Below are 21,443 nucleotides of genomic sequence, written 5' to 3'. Positions count from 1 at the left end.
TCTGTAATCTCCTCCAGCCCTATAATCCTCTGAGATATCTGTGCTCTTCCAATTCTGGGCTCTTGAGCATCCCCAATTTTGACTGCTCCACCATTGGAGGACATGCCTTCATCTGCCTAGGCCCCAAATTGTACTCACTGAGGAAGTGAAGTGGAAAGCGAGGTCAATGGACCTTGGCATACTAGTTTACGATGCATCCCTCAGTGGGGAGACAGCAGTGTGGTTATAGAGAACAAAGACACCAGGCCAATGTGACTGAAAGAGCAGCAGCAAGCAGAGCAAGATTACTGAGAATGTGCAGGCTCTTGAATTGGCTTGTGGCCACATTTGAGCTTCTAGTAAACACACTTGGCTGCCTTTCCTCTGGCCCTTTCTGTTTTATATCTTGTATGATAGCAAAAAAAACCTGGAAGTATGCAAAACAAAAAACTTGCATTGAACACAACAGTGAAGGGAGGAGAGAAATCAGTTGTAAGATCTTTATAAAGACTCCAAAAAAAGGACACAATCTCTTTCCAGAATATTAGAAATATCCAATATATGAACATGCATGATTGCCATGCAGACCACTCTGCACACTCTACCCTCCCTCCCTAGCCCTTGGTTATTTTATTTGTAAAGTTGGCCCGTAAAACATCTTAAAAATCAGAACCTTATTATTGGAGAAAATTTTTCAAACAAAAAAACCCCCCAAAAAAGACTAAAGAAAAAAAAAAAATTGTTCAGGTGCCGTTTACACCGAGCCACAAACAGAAATGTCAGGTGAAGTCTTGAGTGTCGGGTCCTGCAGCTGAACTCAAGGCTCTCCGGCATTGCTCTCTTCAGTCTGTGGCTGTAATCCATGCTTCTCTATGTACCGTCTGTTTCAGGAAGGGAGAAGGTAGTTAAAGATTACACAAGGACATCACCGGGACTTGAGAGACCCCGCTGCAATTCACAGGGCCGATCTGCAAGATTAACTAACATTCCTCATCTCTAGGAGTTTTAAAAATTGTTTTATTTATTTGTTCACGGGACGTGGGTGTTGCTGGCTAGGCCAGCATTTATTACCCGTCAACAATTCAAACTGCACATTTGTATGCACCCGATTCTGCACCGCTTCCACCAGTGGCATTCTCTGCCCAGGAACTAACGCCAGTCACTTATCCTTCCCATAGCTGGTCAATGACAAAAGCACCATGTGTGCACTGTATAAAGTACTGAGGTTACTCCTGGCAGACTCAGCTGTTCAACTAATAGCTTGCACCCTGTTAAGGTTCTGTTACCTCAGCGACTGTGCCAGACTGGGGTGTGCCAGAACAAAGCAGCTGAAGCCGATCTGCCAGAAAGGGGCAATGCTGAGGCGGATTACAGCTCTTCCAGAGATCAGCAGGATGGCTGTGGTGTGAAATGTAAAGCCCAGTACAATTAAACACGTTCTCTAACACTTAAGTTACTGGGACAGAGGAGAGGGGCAGGGATTGGCTTTTTAAGCCAAGTGTACCTTAAACAAAGTTTGTGAAAGTGCATTTACTACTTTGCTTGCTGCTCATTCTGTTGGACTTTGAATATTAGTGTTTGAGAGGGGCTATCTATTCCATCAGTCACCTCACATAACGGTAAAAGTGAGATTAAGTGAGCAAAGGTGTTTGTATTTTATAAAAATGGTACTGACCTCCTTGCGTAGGCATATAGGGCTTCTTTCCTTTCTTGTAGGGACAGGTGTCTGTCAACTGGCGATTTCTCAAACCTTGCTTTGGAAACAGGCTTTGAAAAGAGGACCAAAATACACAATCAAAAACAGAATGCGCATTATGGATATATGTCCCTGCAGTTGTGGATTCAACTCCAGCTACCACCAGAGATATCCTTACCCCAAAGTCAATACTTTTCCAAGTCCAGCAGTTGCACGGCACTAGCTGCAGCTTAAACTACAACCAACATACACAAGAAATAGGAGTAGGAGTGGACCATATGGCCCGTCGAGCCCGCTCTACATGACTGATCTTGGACTTCAAACCCATTTTCTGGCCTGCTCCCCATATCCTTTACTTACCTGAGACATCAAAAAGATGCTTATTTTCAACGATGTAACATACACAACCATCTGGGGCAGAGAAGTCCAAAGATTCACAATCCTTTAAGTGAAGAAAGTTCTCCTCTTCTCAGTCCTAAATGATCAGCCCCTTATTCTGAGACTGTGCCCCCGTTTTTGTTCCTGCTGGTCAGGGAATCTCTCTCTCAGCAGATTAGTGAGAACAGGCAGAACCATATGCGGGGTAACAGAATTGTAGAAAGGACACAGGTGACACGTTTAAGGGAAGTTGTATGCAATTCTGGAGAGGAAACATTGAGGTGAAGTTGAAATCTCAGTCCAAATGGTAACTTTCACCAAGTTGTGCTCGCTCACCAACACTGCCATTGCCTGGTGACACCTTGGTTTAAAAAATTCTCATCCTCGATTTCAAATGCTTGCATGCTTTGGTCCCTCCCTACTTCAAAAATCTCCTCTAGCCCCACAACCCTCCAAGATCTCTGCACTCCTCCAATACTGGCCTCTCGCACATTCCCTATTTTAATTGCCCCACAATTGGTGACAGTGTCTTCGTCTGCTAGGCCCTAAACTTTGGAATTCCTTCCCTAACTGTGCCTTCTCCTTTAAAGACCCTCCTTCAAACCAGCTCTCTGGCCCAGCTTTTGGTCATCTGATCTCATATCTTATGCGGTTTGGTGTTAAATTTTGTCTGGTTACTGTTACGTGAAGCGTAATTGGATCTTTTACTATGCCAAAGGCACTATATAAATGTAGGTTAACATTATTGTGCTAGGTAACCTGATCTCTAAAGAAAAACGGTGAGCTTGTTTGGCCTAGTGACTTTTTCCTGTTGTGGAAATTCTTATTACAATACACATATGATGAGGAAGGCCATTCAGCCCATTAAGCTTGTCCCATTACATTGAAAGAGCTATCCAATTCGCACTCCCCTCACCCGCTCTTTCGTCATAGCCCTGAAAATGTTTCCTTTTTAACTACTTAGTTTAACTTGTTTTGAAAGTTACTACTGAATTTGCTTCCACAAGCCTTTCAGACAGTGCACTCTAGATCATCATAACTCGCTGCAGAAAAAAAGTCATTACCCCCCTATGATTCTTTTGCCAATTATCTGAAATCTGTGCGTGCTGATTACCAACCCTCCTGCCGGTAAAAAAAGGTTTCTACTCATTTATTCTATCAAAACCCCTTATAATTATAAACATCACTTATTAAATCTCCCCTAAACCTTCTCTGATCCAAAGGGAACAATCCCAGCTTTTCTAGACTCTCCACATAACTGAAGTTCCTCATCTCTGGTACCATTCTGGTAAATTTCCTCTTCATCCTCAACTTGGAGTTGTCCCACTGCCGAAACCAATTGTTTCTTAAATGATCCGAAGGTTTCTGGCTGTGCAATTCTATTAGAGAGTCCATTCCAAGCATCACCCACTCTAGAGCTATCCTAGTTATCCTGTTATTAGTTGCCTTTTATTATCTTGAACCCATGTCTTCTTGTTTTTATCTTGTAGCAATTGGAAAGTCTTGTTGCAATTGTCAAGAACTTTGGTGAGGTCACACCTTAAAGTACATTGTACAATTTTAGGCTCCTTAACTAAGGAAGCATATGCCTGCTTAGGGAGGTGGGGGCAGGTCCACTGGAGTCCTCCAGGTGCCCATCCTTGACCCCTCCTAGAACCATAGAACACTACAGCACAGAAAACAGGCCATTCAGCCCTTCTAGTCTGTGCCGAAATATTATTCCGCTAGTCCCACTGACCTGCACCTAGTCCATAACCCTCCAGACCTCTCCCATCCATGTATTTATCTAATTTATTCTTAAAACTTAAGAGTGGCCCCGCATTTACCACGTCAGATGGTAGCTCGTTCCACACTCTCACCACTCTCTGAGTGAAGAAGTTCCCCCTAATGTTCCCCCTAAACCTTTCCCCTTTCACCCTAAAGCCATGTCCTCTCGTGTTTATTTCTCCTAATCTAAGTGGAAAGAGCCTACTCGCATTTACTCTGTCTATACTCCTCACAATTTTGTAAACAAAATTGCTCATCTACATGCTACCGCTCCCCATCACCTGAAAACAGAGTCATCTGAAACCAAATGTACGCTGTACACCCAGTTCCACCCTATCATCGCCTCTCTCAACCTCTCTAAACTGTCAAGGCTGTTTGTCTGACATCATGTAGTGGATGAGCAGAAATTTAGTCCAAATAAATACTGGGAAGGCCTAAGGCTTTGGTCCCTGCCATATACTGTTTCCTCGTCCCTTCTCCCTTGGTGACATACATGAGTCAGAGATGAGCTTCTGACCACAAATCTGCACCATCAATAAGTCCTCTTATTTTCGCCTCTGTAACATCGCCCAACTCCACCCCATCTCGGCACATCAGCGGCTGAAACCCTCATCCACACCATTGTTACCCTTTCCACAACCTCACACCTAGCATTCATATAACACCTTTAATGCACCAAAATATCCCAATTCACTTCACAGGGGCATTGACAAACCAGATTGTACACCAAACCACATATTGAGATACTAGGGCAGATGAAAAAGGTTTGGTAAAGAGTACGTTTTGAGGAGGAAAGAGAAGTAGAAAAGCGGAGAGGTTTTAGGCAGGGAAATCCAGAGCTTAGGGCCTCAGAAGCAGAAGCTACAGCCACTAATGGTGGAGTGGTTAAAATCTGTAATGCTCCAGAGGCCAGAATTGGAGAGTTTTACATCTCCCTATAAGATCACCACGTGGGCAAGCCTTGTCAGCCTGAAATTTCATAATTTTTCCCAGATCTTATCTCTAAAGTCAGACCTTTGACACCAAGGACCATCCTCATAGCCATTTAACATGAATAAGAGAAGCCTCCATTGAGGCTACACATTAGAATAATAACCCTGCTTCCCTTCCCAAGCCAAGTTAACAAGTGAAATTGCAGAATACAGTCCCGCAGCAGGTAGTTGACTCTGGAGTTGAGTTGGATGGATAACCATTCAAGACAGATTGCGTTCTGAAGGCATTAACAACACTTCTTTTGATTCATGGGGAGAAATCAGATTAATTTAAAGGAGATGAAAAGATGACAGAATGGGGTGGGTTTAGACAATGACACAAGGGAGGTTGGACTAGACTTGGGGTAGCTCTGCTTCGACTGACACTGACAAGACAGTCCGAATGACCATATTCTGTTTCGTAAATTTTCTATGATTCTAAGAATCATACATTGTCATCATACACAATTAAAATAGTATATTTATACGCATACAGTTCTCTGCCACTTACAACGCATATGGTTACTGCCTTCTACACCCGGCGATAAACGTTAGCCATTTTGTCACTCCTTCAGCATCCAAACTGCCAGAAAGAGACAGTGAGTGACAGATCCATTTAAAGATCGAGAGAGATATGGCATTGACTGCACTGCTTTGGATTTTGCTGAAAAGAGAGACATGTTGCTGAAGCTTTTCATCTTGCACTCATCAGGACAAATGCGAGAATGTCAAATTTCAAATGATTACAACAATTTATACTACAGGAGAAAGGCCAAATCAGCACCCTTTTCTCCTTTAGTATAAACTGTGATGAGTGCAAGAAAAGCTTCAACAACATCTCTCTTTTCAGAATAATGAAGTTCTGTACTACCAAGTGACTGCTTTGGATTTATTTCTTTCCTTAGTGGATATGTAGGGAAGAATGGGATTCTGGATTTCTTCAAAGCTGATCAAAGACTGACTAAATGGTGAGAGGGGACCCCACAGAATGGACCATGCAAAGGTCCTGGAGGGATAAGCCCAAGGAAGAGGAACACAAGCTTTCAGTCCCTTGCTTTTATACTGTTGTACTATTTGCTCCTGACAAGTGGCACTTGTATAATACACAATATGATCGAAGTTAAGAGTTGCTGGAAGGCCAATTTACATTAATTGAATATTCACTAGGACTTGGGGGTTGGTGCAGTCAGGGGGCTGCATTGTTTAAAGCAGATGGATGCAGCACTGATGCTTACCTTGACAGTAGATGCATCCTTTGGTGCCTTCTTCAGAGAGGTGACCAATTTGCTGGGTGCCAGGTGAGGCTTACTTGACAAAGATGTGCTGGAGGGACTGACTGACACTTCTTCTGGGGTGAATTGTACTCTCCCCTCCAGCAGGTTTGTGATGGTCGTGTCAACACACTTTGTACTTACTGAGGAAGTGAAGCGGAAAGCAAGGTCAATGGACAAGCTGAGGGCCACGCAGACTGGTTGCTGAAAGCCCAATCAACACTCAAAAAGCTAATTAAAAACTGCACCACATCGAGACTTAGCTTGGAAAGAATACTTCAAGAAAACACAGACACAATTCTCAATTTACTGAGGCAGAAAAATAACAAACTTGCATTTATATAAACCTCAGGTCATCCCAAAGCACTTCACAGTTATTGAAGTATTTTTGAAGTGTAGTTACTGTTGTAATGAAGGAAATGCAGCAATTTGGGCACAGCAAGCTTCCACAAAGAGCAATGTAAGATTAACCAGATAAACAGATTTTTTAGTGATGTTAGTTGACGGATAAATATTGGTCAGGACACAAGGGAAGAACTCATCCTGCTCTCACCTTTAAAATAAATGCAACTGGATCTTTTATGTGCACCTGAGAGGGCAGACGGTGGCCTCAGTTTAAGGACACATTCAAAAGACTGAACCTCTAACAGTGCAGCACTCCCTCAGTAATGCACTGGAGTGTCAGATGAGGTTTAAGCACATGCCAAACACTGAATGCTCTTCAGAGTAAACATTTATCTTCACTCACTCAGGTTATTATCTGGAGAAGTAGATCGCTCACTCTTTATTTAATCTATATAAACTTCATTCTATTTAAAATCAACAGAACAAAAAAGGGACAAGTTCATTCAGGAGCAAGTAATCCAACCTAACAGATTACCACAGTGAAGAATTTACGGCTGTCAGTGAAGAAGTACTTTCCTGATATCAGTCCTTTTTCACCTTTGGACTTTAAGCAATTCTCATGGTTTAATGGATTCCTGCACGGACTCCTATCTCCCATTCACCATAAACTTTAAGTTCATCCAAAATTTTGCTGCCTGCAACCTAACCCGCCTCAAGTCCTGTTCACCTATTACCTCCCCCATTGCCACGGGGTATGGATGTCACTGTCCAGGCCAGCATTTATTGCCCATCCTTAACTACCCTTGAGAAGACTGACACTGGTTCCTGGTTCAGCTAAGCCTTGATTTTAAAGTTTTTATCACTGTCTTCACATTCCTCTATGGTCTTGCCCATCCCTATTTTTGTAATCTCCTTCTACAATCCTCCGAGATCTCTGCACTCTTCCAATTCTGCCCGCTTGACATCCCCAATTTAAATTGCTCCACTATTGGTGGCAGTGCCTTCTGCTGCCAAGGACCTAACGTCTGGAATTCCCTCCCTAGACCTCTCTGCCTCTCTCCCCCTGAAGACCTGCCTCTTCGACTAATGGTCATCTCACCTAATATCTATGTGGCTTGATGACATTTTTTTTTTAATCATCATTGATTTAAGCACCTTACAATGCATTATTATGTTAAAGGTGCTATACAAATATAAGTTGCTGTTGTTACTGTTATAACCCCTCAATCTCTGGAACCAGTCTAGTAAACCTGTTCTGCACTTCAAAAGCCTTTATGCCTTTCCCTAAATGTGGTGCCCAGAATTGGATATGATACTCTCACTGGGGCTGAACCAATGTTTTATACAGATTTAGTATAACTTCCTTGGTTGTCTACTCTATGCCTCTACTTACAAAGCCCAAGGCCCCTTATGCTTTAGTGACTGCTTTGTTAACCTGTCTTGCCACCTTCAAACATCTGCGCACAAAAATTCCCAAGTCTTTCTGTTCCTTGCACCCACTTCAAATTTTGTAGCCAGAGAGTCTGCACTGCAATGTGTTGCACCACGGTTGGCCCTGCTGCAGGTAGTCTGCACTGGAGTGCTGCTTTGGGCTGCAGTAGAGTGCTTAAGTTGGAGTTTGGTGACTAAGGTTGTTTGGTGAGGGGGGAACGAGGCGATCCTTTGAGTACTGTGAGTACGGTTGGGTAAGTATTTACTACTTTTATCGTTTATAGTTTTTAAGGTATGATTTTGTGGTTCATCGTTTGTAAGGGCTATATTCTGTAACAATGGGGAGCAGGGAAGAAGTGCCCTAGAGTAATTGATATTATTTGATATTAAGTATCTTCCACAGGTTTAATTTAATTTGAAGGGGTGAGTCATGGCAGGAGAGCTCAAAGCCGCGGTGTTCTCCTCCTGCTCTATATGGGATGATGGAAACATTTCCAGTGCCCGGGGCCAGCGTGTGCGCGGGAAGTGTCTCCAGCTGCAGCTCCTGGAAGCCTAGGTTTCAGAACTGGAGTGGTGGCTGGAGACACTGTGGAGCATCTGCAAGACAGTGAGCATCGTGGATAGCACGTATAGAGAGGTGGTCGCACCACAGGCTAAGAGTCCACAGGCAGGACAGGAATGGGTGACCACCAGGCAGAGCAAGAGGACTTAGGCAGGCAGTGCAGGAATCTCCTGTGGCTATTCCCCTGCAAAACAGGTATACCGCTTTGGATACTGTTGGGGGAAATGGCCTCTCAGGGGAAAGCAGCAACTGCCAAATTCGTTGCACCATGTTGGCTCTGCTGCACAGGGGAGGAGTAAAAAGTTTAGGAATGCAATAGTTATAGGGGATCCAATTGTAAGGGAAATAGATAGGTGTTTCTGTGGCCACAAACGAGGCTCCAGGATGGTATGTTGCCTCCCTGGCATTAGGGTCAAGGATGTCTCAGAATGGCTGCAGGAAATTCTGAAGGGGGAGGATGAACAGCCAGTGGTCGTGGTACACATTGGTACAAACAACATAGGTAAAAAAAGGGGTGATATCCTAAAAGCAGAATATAGGGAGTTAGGAAGTAAGTTGAAAAGTAGGACCTCAAAAGGTAGTGACCTCAGGATTACTACCAGTGCCACGGGCTAGTCAGAGTAGAAATAGCAGAACATATCGAATGAATACGTGGCTGAAGAGATGGTGTGGGGTGGGGGGGGGCGGGGGCGGCGGGGGGTTCAGATTCTGGGGACATTGAGACTGGTTCTGGGGGAGGTGGAACCAATACAAACTGGATAGGTTACACCTGAGCAGGACCAGGACTGATGCCCAAGGGGGAATGTTTGTTAGAGTGGCTGGGGAGGGTTTGAACTAAAATGGCAAGGGGATGGGAATCTATGCAAGGAGCCAGAGGAAGGGGAATTAAGGACAAGAACAAAAGACAGAAAGGCGGATAAGAAAAGCAATAGGCAGAGAAATCAAGGGCAAGAATCAAACAGGGCCTCAGTGAAAAATAGTGGAAACGGAACAAGTAATGTTAAAAAGACAAGCCTTAAGGCTTTGTGCCTTAACGCGAGGAGCATTCGCAGCAAAGTGGATGAATTAACTGCACAAATAGATGTAAACAGGTTAATATAGTCGGGATTACGGAGACTTGGCTGCAGGGTGACCAGGGATGCGAACTGAACATCCAGGGGTATTCAGTATTTAGGAAGGACAGACAAAAAGGAAAAGGCGGTGGAACTGCATTCCTGGTTAAAGAGGGAATTAACGCAATAGTGAGACAAGATATTCGCTCCAACGATGTGGAATCTGTATGGGCAGAGCTGAGAAACACGAAGGGGCAAAAAACATTAGTGGGGGTTGTATTTCGACCCCCAAACTGTTGTGGTGATGTTGGGAATGGCATTAAACAAGAAATTAGAGACACATGCAATTAAGGAACATCTGTAATTATGGGTGACTTTAATCTGCATATAGATTGGGCAAATCAAATTAGTATAAATACCATAGAGGAGGAATTCCTTGAGTGTATACGGGATGGTTTTACATTGAGGAATCAACTAGAGAACAGGCCATCCTAGACTGGGTATTGTGTAATGAGAAAGGAATAATTGGCAATCTAGTTGTGCGAGGAGTGACGTAGTTGATTCTGAGACTAGGGTCCTGAATCTTAATAAACGAAACTATGATGGTATGAGGCGCGAGCTGGCTATGATGCATTGGGAAACGTTACTTAAAGGGATGACGGTGGATAGGCAATGGCAAACATTCAAAGAGCGCATGGGTGAACTGCAACAATTGTTTATGCCTAATATTGTGCTTATATTTCACCCCTTTCCTATTTCTACTTAGTTCTGTTGAAGGGTCATGAGGACTCGAAACGTCAACTTTGCTCTTCTCCGCCGATGCTGCCAGACTGCTGAGTTTTTCCAGGTATTTCTGTTTTGGATTTCCAGCATCCGCAGTTTTTTGTTTTTATAATTGTTTATTCCTGTCTGACGCAAAAGTAAAACAAGAAAGGTGGCCAAACCATAGCTTACGGAGGAGATTAGAGATAGTATGAGATCCAAGGAAGAGGCATACAAATTGGCCAGAAACAACAATAGACCTGAGGATTGGGAGCACTTTAGAATTCAACAAAGGAAGACCAAGGGATTGATTAAGAAGGGGAAAATAGAATATGAGAATAAGCTTGCAGGGAACATAAAAACTGACTGTAAAAGTTTCTACAGGTATGTGAAGAGAAAAAGATTTGTGAAGACAAATGTAGGTCCCTTACAGTCTGAAACAGGGGAATTTAATGGAGAACAAAGAAATGGCTGACCAACTAAATACATACTTTAGTTCTGTCTTCACAAAGGAGGACACAGATAACATACCAGAAATGTTGGGGATCACAGGGTTTAGTGAGAGGGAGGAGCTGAAAGGAATCACTATTAGTAGGGAAATGGTGTTGGGGAAATTGATGGGAATGAAGGCCGATAAATCCCCAGGGTTTGTTAATCTACATCCCAGAGTACTTAAGGAAGTAGCCCTAGAAATAGTGGATGCATTGGTGGTCATCTTCCGAGATTCTATAGACTCTGGAACAGTTCCTACAGACTGGAGGGTAGCTAACGTAACTCCCGCTATTTAAAAAGGGAGGTAGAGAGAAAACAGGGAATTATAGACCAGTCAGCCTGATGTCGGTAGTGGGGAAAATTCTTGAGTCCATTATAAAAGATTTAATAGCGGAGCACATGGAAAACAGTGACAGAATCGGACAGTCAGCATGGATTTATGAAAGGGAAATCATGCTTGACAAATCTACTGGAATTTTTCAAGGGTGTAACTAGTAGAGTTGATAAGGGGGAGCCAGTAGATGTGGTTTATTTGGACTTTCAGAAGGCTTTTGACAAAGTCCCACATAGGAGATTAGCATGTAAAATTAAAGTGCATGGGACTGGGGGTATTGAGATGGATAGAAAACTGGTTGGCAGACAGAAAACAAAGGGTAGGGATAAACGGTTTTTTTACCGAATGGCAATGACTAGAGGGGTACCACAGCGATTGGTGCTGGGACCTCAGCTATTTACAATATATATTAATGATTTAGATGAGGGAACTAAATGTAATATCTCCAAATTTGCAGATGACACAAAGCTGTGAGGAGGATGCAGAGATGCTTCAGTGTGATTTGGACAAGCTGAGGGAGTGGGCAAATGCATGGCAGATGCAGTGTAATGTGGATAAATGTGAGGTTATCCACTTTGGTAGCAAAAACAGGAAGGCAGATTATCTGAATGGCTATAAATTGAGAGAGGGGAATGTGCAACAAGACCTGAGTGTCCGCGTACACCAGTCGCTGAAGGTCAGCATGCAGGTACAGCAGGCGGTAAAGAGGGCAAATGGTATGTTGGCCTTCATAGTGAGAGGATTTGAGTACAGGAGCAGGGATGTCTTGCTGCAATTGTACAGGGCCTTGGTGAGACCACACCTGGAATATTGTGTGCAGTTTTGGTCTCCTTATCTGAGGAAGGATGTTCTTGCTATAGAAGGAGTGCAGCGAAGGTTTACCAGACTAATTCCTGGGATGGTGGGACTGACATATGAGGATAGATTGAGTCAGTTAGGATTATATTTGCTGGAGTTCAGAAGAATGAGGCGGGATCTCATAGAAACCTATAAAATTCTAACAGGGCTAGGCAGGGTAGATGCAGGATGTTCCTGATGGTGGGGGAGTCCATAACCAGGGGTCACAGTCTGTGGATATGAGGTAGACCAATTAGGACTGAGATGAGGAGAAATTTCTTCACCCAGAGAGTGGAATTCACTACCACAGAAAGTAGTTGAGGCCAAAACGAATGTTTTCAAGAAGGAGTTAGATCTAGCTCTTGGGGCGAAAGGGATCAAAGGGTATGGGGAGAAAGTGGGAGCAGGCTATTGAGTTGGATGATCAGCCATGATCATAATGAATGGTGGAGCAGGCCTGAAGGGCTGAATGGCCTACTCCTGCTCCTATTTTCTATGTTTCTATGAAAGGCAGGTCTGAGAATCACTTGCAGTGAGCAAAGGCTGTATGTGTGTTCTGAGGCAAGGAGAGGGAGTCTCTTCTTTCTGTCAATTTTCACACTACACATAACCAGCTTCGTAAATGTTACAGTGCCCTCCAATGGCAGAAACTGGGCAATGAACAATATGTGAATTCTCAACATTTTGAAGCAAAGATTTTCAAGATTGAATTCAAGGAGAATTGTCACTTTCAGGTAGGGAGTGGTTGCTGGTTCAAACATTACTGTATATCCAGCAATGAGAAGGATCACAATGCATCAAAGAAAGTCTCGCACTTATAATATGCCGTTCACAACCTCAGGTCATCAAAAAGTGCTTTACAGCAATGAAGTAGTGTTGTAATGAAGGGAACATTCTGTGCACAGACAGGTCCTAAAAACAGCAATGTGACGATGACAGATAATCTTAGTTTTTTTTTCACAATGTTGTTTTGAGGGATAAATATTGGTTGAGATATCAGGGAGAACTACCTTGCTTTTCTTTGATACAGTACCATGGGATCTTTAATGTTGACCTGAGTGGGTAGGCAGGGCCCTGGTGTAAGGTCTCATTTGAAAGATGGCGCTCCCTCAGTACTGCATTGGGTATGTCAACCTGGGTTATGCGCCCAGTCTCTGCAGTGCAGGCTCAAATCAATAATCTTACTCAGAAGCGAGTGTACTACTCACTAAGCCACAGCTGACACCTAAAAACTTTACTTAGGTATCAATAACAAACATTACTGTCAAAGAGCCGTTAACAAACTTGGCTAATGTTTGAGGGGTGGCCACACTGCATAGTGTAGTTAATAAACTGTAAGAGCCATATGTGTCAGGTCTGCATTAAAACAATTATTAGTTATGGCAGCCACTGGCCTCAGTGTCTGAAAGTAGCAAACAAACAATTCCTGTTTGGGGAAAAAAGAAATTGCATATGCACAGCATGTTTTTTTAAAAGTTCATTCAGGTGTTAGCACTGCTGGGCCAGCATTTATTGCCTATCCCTAACTGCTCTTGAGAAGTCAAACTGGGTAAGCACAGCAGATTTCCTTGCCTAAAGGGTGTTACTGAACCAGACGGGATTTTACAGACAATCCAGTAGTTTCATGGTCATCATTACTGACACTAATTTTTAACTCCAAATTTGTTAAAGTTAAAATCCTTGGCTGCCAAGATGGGATTTGAACTCATGTCTCCAGACTGTCCATCCAGGCCTCTGGATTGCTAGTCCAGTAACACAACCACTGTCCCATCGCACTCCTTTCATGTCTCCAACACACCTCAAAGGGCATCTCAGCTAATGACTTGCTTGGAGTGCGGTCACTCACAGCAGACAGTAAAGGTTAAATTAAGTGGCCATGTATTCCACTAGTTTAAAATGTGGGTTGTGTTGTAAATCCCTGATCAGTCTGGGCTCCGTTGCCCCCAGTGGCTGAACAGCCTGGCAGCACTCACATGAAGAACTACCTTGCTTTTCTTTGAAACAGTACCATGGGATCTTTAATGTTGACCTGAGTGGGCAGGCAGGGCCCTGGTGTAAGGTCTCATTTGAAAGATGGCGCTCCCTCAGTACTGCATTGGGTATGTCAGCCTGGGTTATGTGCCCAGTCTCTCCCAGTGGGTGAGGTACCAGATTGACAGCTGTCAACTGTCATACTCAAACCGAGCTGGTCCAGGCAACGGAGAGATAAAATGAGGGCAAAGACAGCAAATAACCAATCTAATGATAGTCGTGGTGGTAGTAAAGTAAGTGGTAGTAATAGCAAAGTAGCTAACAGCTGCTTCTAACACAAGGTCTAAAAGAGGGGAAAAATATAATATAATATAGGGATGACTAAAGTGGAAAAAATACTGAAGTCCTACCTAGGTCCATTTTAATGACATTGAGTGGGATGTGAGGTAGCACCTCTTTGACTTGCTTTGCCATTCCAGTGATCCGGACATCCTCTGCAGACAAACTGCTAATGCTGAGACCTGGGAGGAAGGTCCGAGCTCGACTTCCAGAAGGCTGGCTGTTGGCTGTTGAAACAAATTGATCAGAGCTTCCAACTTTAGTTCTCTTCCCCCATTGAGCTCAAATCCTCCAACCCTCCACTGTGCTCAGCACCAATTTGTCTAACCGCTCAGGGTTTTCTGTATGAAAAATCAGTCAAAAAATATTTTCACATCAGGCTACTGCTACTTTTTTGTTGCCTTTAACAAGCCCAAGGAGTGTCATAAGGGAACAAGGAGAATGGGCCTCAGGTCATGGAAGGTCAACCAAAAGACTGGCGAAAGGAGTAGGTTTGGAGAGAGGGCTCTTGAGAGTGGGACCAACCAACACAGCTGAAGGTTCTTTTTCTATTTGACACATGGTTGGTGGAAGAATGGTCCATGTCTTTTTTATTCATTGAAGGGTTGCTGGCATCACTGGCAAGGCCAGCATGTATTGCCCATCCCTATGCAGCTTGCTAGGTCATTTCAGAGGGCACTTGAGAGTCAACCACATTGCTGTGGATCTGCAGTCATATATATACCAGATCAGGTAATGACAGCAGATTTCCTTCCCTGAAGCACAAGTGAACCAGATGGATTTTTATGACAATCTAGTAGTTCCACGGTCGCCATTACGAATATTAGATTTTTATTCTAGATTAATTCATCTTAATTTTAAATTTTCCCAGCTGCCATAGTGGAATTTGAGCGTATGCCTCTGATCATAGTGCAGTGGCATAACCACCATGTTACTGTACTCCCTCATGTCAGATGAATAGAGAATTTAGTGAGGGCTTGTAGGGCATGAGGATGAGAATTTGAAATTGGTGGGGTGCAGAGGGTCTGGGAGCCAATACAGGTGGGAGCGGACTGGTGGTGTGTGAGTATAAGATATGGGCAGCAGAGTTATGGCTGCATGTGGTTCATGGAGGGTGGAGGATAGGAACCCACTCGAGATAGTAATGGAACAAATTGAACCTGAAGGCGACACAAATGCACAATTCAAGATCACAGCAGCTGATGTGGCAGGTAGGGCATTATCACAGGAGAGGGGGCAGTCAGCTTTTATTGATGATTGGACCTGACCCCATGTCCTATCTCATGGCTGGAGAAGATGCTGAGGCTGCAAACATTCTGGGAAAGTGGGTGGAGGGGGGATTACGATCAGTAATCTCATGATGGGGTGTCACAGATAATGGCTTCAGTTTTCCCAATGCTCAGTGACAGGAACTTGCATTCATCCAGGACTGGTGCAAATCGAGCAGTCTAACAGCTGATGTCACAGATAGGTACAGCAACATTTTGGCAGCAAGTGTGTGAAACATGGCTTCAGATAATTTCACTAATTTTAAGAACATCTCATTTGCATTGAAAACTTTTCACAAGCTTCAGTGGCTTCACAGTTAGCTGGTTTAGTTGAAGTTACTGGACCCTGTCATTTTCTTTACTTCTAACTGCCTGTAATTACAAGTTGCTGTCAAATTTGCTTTAAAAACCAGTGCCATTGTCTGGGTATCAGTCATAAATATAAAAAAATCACTTCCAATAGTGGTTTTGGTTAAGAAATTAAAACAGACCTAAAGTCGTGACTTAAACTAGGGCAATCATCCAGCTGTAATATTTAGTAGTGCCAATTCCTTGATTTCTTCTAACAATGAGTAGAGACTGTTCTCCTGGGTTTGACAGTATTCTTTATCTTCATCTCTGATTGATGTATTTTTTGCATGCTCTTGGGCAAGTTGTGCCTCTTCAGCTGATCTGATTACATCCCGTACCAAGTCTGTCTTTGAACTGTGTGAAGTTTCATGCGTAGGTTCTGTGCTGGTTGTGTTACAAGGTTGGTTGCTGATGATGTCCAGTTTGATGCAGTCAGGATGAGAGTTCAGATATTCTTACAGTGATATGATCAAACAGGGAGAAAGTAACTGATTCTCCATCCACTGAAGTGGAGATAATTTTGGTTGACATGGCCATGACTGGAAGAACAGCCTCGGGATGCCACGGCTATGATCAGATAGATAAGAGTGGAAGCAAGCAAAGGCAGTCCCACTGAGCTGGACAATTGGAGCTGCCACTGTGGATGGGGATTGGGTGATCAAGGGGGAATAATGCACCAGGGTCCACAGTCTCTGCCAGACAGTACGCATCTCAGGTTAGGTACATTTCCGTGGAGAGACAGAAACCCGATGGGAAGAATTTAAACAAGGAGTAGCGGGAGGTGGTCAGGAACCTGGGAGGTGACAAGATGCACAGACTTGTACTTAAGAAGGACAGAGGACTTGAGGAAGGTAATGATAGCAGTTTTGAACGATAGGTGCTCAATATTGGATAAAATATGGGTCCAGAAATCATGTTAGCACAATTGGAGTCAGAAAAAGAAGAAATAGGAGCACAAGTAGACCATATGGTCCACTGACCCTGCTCCTAACAGGTGCCAACAGGCACAGCCAGGTTAGAGTTCTGTTAGTGCACTGACTGATTAATTGTGCCCACTGGATTGGAAAATAGCTAATGTAACACCTTTATTCAAGGAAGGAAGGAGACAGAAAGCAGGAAATTACAGGCCAGTTGACTAATATTTGTCATAGGGAAATTGATACTGAAGGTGGAAGAAGTTTGGAACTCTCTTCCGTAAAGAGGTGATGCTAGGTCAATTTTTAATTTTAAATCTGAGATCAATAGGTTTTTGCTAACCAAAAATATTAAAGGATATGGGGCAAAGGCAGGTATATGGAGTTAGATCACAGATTAGTCATGGTCTCTCTGAATGGTGGAACAGTCTCAAGGGGCTAAATGGCCCCTCCTCCCGTTCCTATGTTCCTACACTCTCGGGGTTAAATTGTCTCTCTTGTATTTTGCAAATCTTATTTTGAATGCAGCAGGTTTACATTTCAAGCGTTGAATGACTGACTTTGCAATCTTGTTATAACTTGACCTCCATTTGTTATATACAAGAGCTTTTCCCCCAGCAAGAAAATAGCCACAGAGTACAAGCAGCCAGATTGCAACAATTGATACAAGCAGCCAGAATGCAATCCTAACCTGAGCTAGTCGCTTGTGGTGCCATGTGTTTCATTCTTTTGAGGTATTCCACTTTATCAGACTTGGTATGCTGAGTCGATACAACACCGAGTTCTGTAGCTAAATGCTAACAAGAGAAAATTATCATTACACTTGGAGACATAAAGATGACAATGAGCTAAGCACTGCTTTTAGAACCCATGCTAACTGCTATTGAATGAACTCTGCATCTAGGAAACAAAAGAGGAAACGGACAACAGACAATGCACACTTGCATTTACAGAATCATAGAATGGACAGGAGGAAGCCATTCAGCCTGTAATGCCTGTGCTTAGCTCTCCAATTAGCCCTACTCCCTTGCTAGCTCCCCACAGCCCTGCATTTTTTTCCCCTTCAGAATTTACCCAATTGTTTATCCAAAGTTACTACTGAATCTGCTTTCACCATCCTTTCAGGCAGTGCATTCCAGATCACAACAACTTGCTGCATAAATTCTTTTAATCCCTTAGGTTCTTTTGCCAATCACTGTAAGTGAAGGGTGAACAAAAGGTCAGAGTTGGAGGAACTCAGAGGGATAACTGTAGAGTGGAGGAGATTACAGAGATAGGAAGGAGCAAGGGCATGAGCGGATTTAAAGACAAGGAAAAGAATCTGATATAATCAACACGTGGATGAACCTGGAGCCAGTGAAAGCGAGACAGGTGCAGCTATCTGGATGGCTGAGTGGTAAAACCACCAGGTAGCAGCAGTAAGTTAAAGAAACTGGAAGGTCGTACATTTAATCTTCAGCCTGTGAGGAATGAGCTAATTGCAAGCCATGGCAACATTTGAGAAGCTATGACCTAGCTGCGGCGAGGAAATGCAAAAAAAACAAGTCCAATGAAAAGGTTTCCAATCAGCAGGGCTGGTTGTGGGGGTGTTCAGCGATAAAAGGATCGGACTTGTGGGCGGATATCCTCCAGCCAAAAAAACTGCCGAAGCTCACACATGAAGACTAGAAATTCATGGAAGGTAACGGGGAAGAGCCAACTTCCTGCAAGAGCTAGATGCCTTAAAAAATTGTAAAGTTTTAAGCTGAAATTGAGAGATATTTGTTATCCAAGGGTGTTAAGGGATATGGGGCAAAGGTAGGTCAATGGAGTTAGGTCCCAGATCAGTCATGATCTCATTGTTTGGTAGAACAGGTTCGAAGGGCCAAATGGCCTCCTCCTGCTCCTATGTTCCTATAAGAGGAGATGGTGAGAAAATTACAAGTGATGGCTTTGATAGCTTTGACTCTGATAATGGAAAACAAGGAAATGATGGAGGCATTGAACAGATATTTTGTGCCTGTTGTCACTGCAAAAGACTTAGAAAACTTCCCAAAGGTACTTCAAAATCAAGAAGTGAACGGGAAGGAGGGAGTTAAAACAATCACCATCACTAGGGAAAAGGTGCTGACAAGTCCCCAGGATCAGATGGCCTGCAACCTAGGGTCTGAAAAGAAGTGGCTACAGATATTGTAGGTGCATTGGTTATAATCTTCCAAAATTCCTTACATTCTGGAAAGTGCCCAGTGGATTGGAAAATAGCTAATGTAACACCTTTATTCAAGGGAGGAAGGAGACAAAGCAGGAAACTACAGGCCAGTTGACTAATATCTATCATAGGGAAATTGCTAAGGAGGTTATAGAAGGATACTTCCAAAATCATAATGTGATCAGGAAGAGTCAATGTGGTTTTGTGAAATGGAAATTGTGTTTAACTAGTTTTTTGAGGAAATAACAAGCAAGGTGGGTAAAGGGGAACTTGTAGATGTGGTGTACTTAGATTTCTAAAAGGCATTTAATAAGGTGCCACATCAAAGGTTACTTCACAAGGCAAGAGCACATGGGTAGCTGGTAACATATCAACATGGATAAAGGATTGATTAGCTAACAGGAGACAGAGATCTTTTTCAGGTTGGCAAGCTGTAACCAGTGGATTGCCACAAGGATCAATATTGAGGCCTCAACTATTTACAATCTACATCAATAATTTGGATGAAGGGGCCGAATAAACGGTTGCTAAATTTGCCGATGACACCAAGAGAGGTTGGGAAGTATGTTATCAAGAGGGAGTAGAGAGTCTGCAAAGGGATATAGATAGGTTAAGTCAGTGAGCAAAAAATGTGGCAGATGGGATATAATGTGGTAAAATATGAACTACTCCACTTTGATAAAAAAAATAGAAAAGCAGTATATTATTTAAATGGAGAGGGATTGCAGAACTCGGTGCTAAGGAGGGATCTGGGTGCCCTGATGCATGAATCATAAAAAGTTAGTTTGCAGGTACATCAAATGATTAGAAAGGCAAATGGAATGTTGGCATTTAGTGCAAGGGGAATGGATTAAAAAAGTAGGGAAGTTTTACTGCAGCTGTACAGGGCATTGGTGAAACAACATCTGGAATACTGTCTACAGCTTTGGTCTCATTATTTGAAAAAAGATACAATTGTGTTAGAAACAGTTTAGAGAAGGCTCATTCAACTCATCCCTAGGATAAATAGCTTATCTTATGAAGAAAGGTTGAACAGGTTGGGCCCATACCCATTGGAATTTAGAAGAATGAGAGGTGATCATATTGAAACATATAAGATCCTGATAGGATTTGATAGGGTGGATATTAGGAGGATGTTCCCACTTGTGGGGGAGACTGGAACTAAGGGGCTCAGTTTAAGAATAGGAAGTCTCCTTTTTAAGACTGAGAAGAGGAGAAATTTTTTTCTCTCAGAGGGTCGTTAATATGCGGAATTCTCTTCCCCAGAGAGCAATGGAGGCTGGGTCACTGAATTTATTCAAGGCAGGGTTAGACCTATTTTTGATAGACAATGGAGTCAAGGGTTTGGGGGTCAGGCAGGAAAGTGGAGTTGAGACCACAACCAGATCAGCCATGATCTTATTGAATGCCGCAGCAGGCTTAAAGGGCCAAATGGCCTACTCCTGCTGCTAAGTCCGATGTTCCTACAACTCTATGTATAATGTTTACACCAACACAAGTGGGTCAGTCTTCACCTCAAGCACTCCCACAACCAGCTCATCTACTCTCAGGGCAGTTTTCTCAATCACCTTTGCCAACTGTTTCTCCTGAATTTGCTACTGGGTTTATTAGTGATTATCTTACATTTATTACGGTCCTAGTTCTGGTTTGCTCGCATGTGGAAACATATTCTCTATGTCTACTTGATCAAACCCTTCATAATCTTGAAGACCTTTATCAAGTTAACACTCAGTCTTGTTTTTTTCTAGAGAAAAGAACCCCAGCCAGTTCAACCTTTCCAGATAATAGAACTAAGCGATTGGATGCGTCATTCTAGCAAATTTTTTTTTGTATCTTCGCCAGTCCCCTCTCAGTCTATTTTGTAAAATGGAAATCAGAACTCTGCACTCACCAAGGTTTGACATTTAACTTCCCCCTGTTTATCAATTCTCTCCCCCTGGAAATGAACCCAGTGCTTCCTTAACAAAAACAGAATTACCTGGAAAAACTCAGCAGGTCTGGCAGCATCGGTGGAGGAGAAATCAGTTAACGTTTCGAGTCTTCACGAACCTTCGTTTTTCAATAATTTATATAGATTCTTCTTTTCCCACCTATTTCCATTATTTTTAACTCTAAAACTAAAACTTTGTTAGTCTTTCCACCCCATCCCCACTAGAGCTGTACCTTGAGTGTCCTGTCTTCCATTCTTAATTAGCACTTTTCTTAGACAAATATCACCACCTTCAACACCTCTTTGATCCTTTTGTCTGTGACATCTTTTGATTATCTGCTCCTATCACTGCTTGCTTATCTCCACAATCACCACACCCTCAACTTCTCTCTCCCCCCGCCCCCCCACCTTAAACCAGCTTATATTTCACCTTTCTCCTAACTATGCTTCAGTTCTGCCGAAGGGTCGTGAAGAGCACACTCAGTGCTTTCTTTGTTTTACATGGCCTTATTAGTCTAAATTGCTACTTTTAGTGACAGAGAATAAAGATTGAGCCAGCTAATTTTGGTTGAGGTCAGAATTGATTTAAATGATATTAGAAATCA

The 21,443-nt window shown here is 43.0% G+C and overlaps 1 protein-coding gene across 2 annotated transcripts in view; it reads right to left on the bottom strand.

Annotated features, from left to right (window-relative positions):
- Positions 1-465: 465 nt before the first annotated feature.
- The window catches only part of aup1 (AUP1 lipid droplet regulating VLDL assembly factor), a 43,260-nt gene continuing 22,282 nt past the window's right edge, over positions 466-21,443 (bottom strand). For both annotated transcript variants that reach the window (XM_078554717.1, XM_078554723.1), the window contains exons 8-12: positions 17,412-17,517; positions 14,259-14,414; positions 6,027-6,205; positions 1,655-1,746; positions 466-860 (exon numbers count right to left, since the gene is read on the bottom strand). In XM_078554717.1, the coding sequence (XP_078410843.1) occupies positions 797-860; positions 1,655-1,746; positions 6,027-6,205; positions 14,259-14,414; positions 17,412-17,517 (597 nt within the window). In that variant the 3' untranslated portion in view covers positions 466-796. The remainder of the gene's footprint in view (positions 861-1,654; positions 1,747-6,026; positions 6,206-14,258; positions 14,415-17,411; positions 17,518-21,443) is intronic.

This window comes from Cetorhinus maximus, chromosome 1 (genome assembly GCF_964194155.1).
Source record: "Cetorhinus maximus chromosome 1, sCetMax3.hap1.1, whole genome shotgun sequence".
Lineage (NCBI taxonomy): Eukaryota > Metazoa > Chordata > Chondrichthyes > Lamniformes > Cetorhinidae > Cetorhinus > Cetorhinus maximus.
The sequence above is the reverse complement of the archived record's forward strand: the minus strand, read 5'-3'. Positions and strand labels throughout refer to the sequence as shown.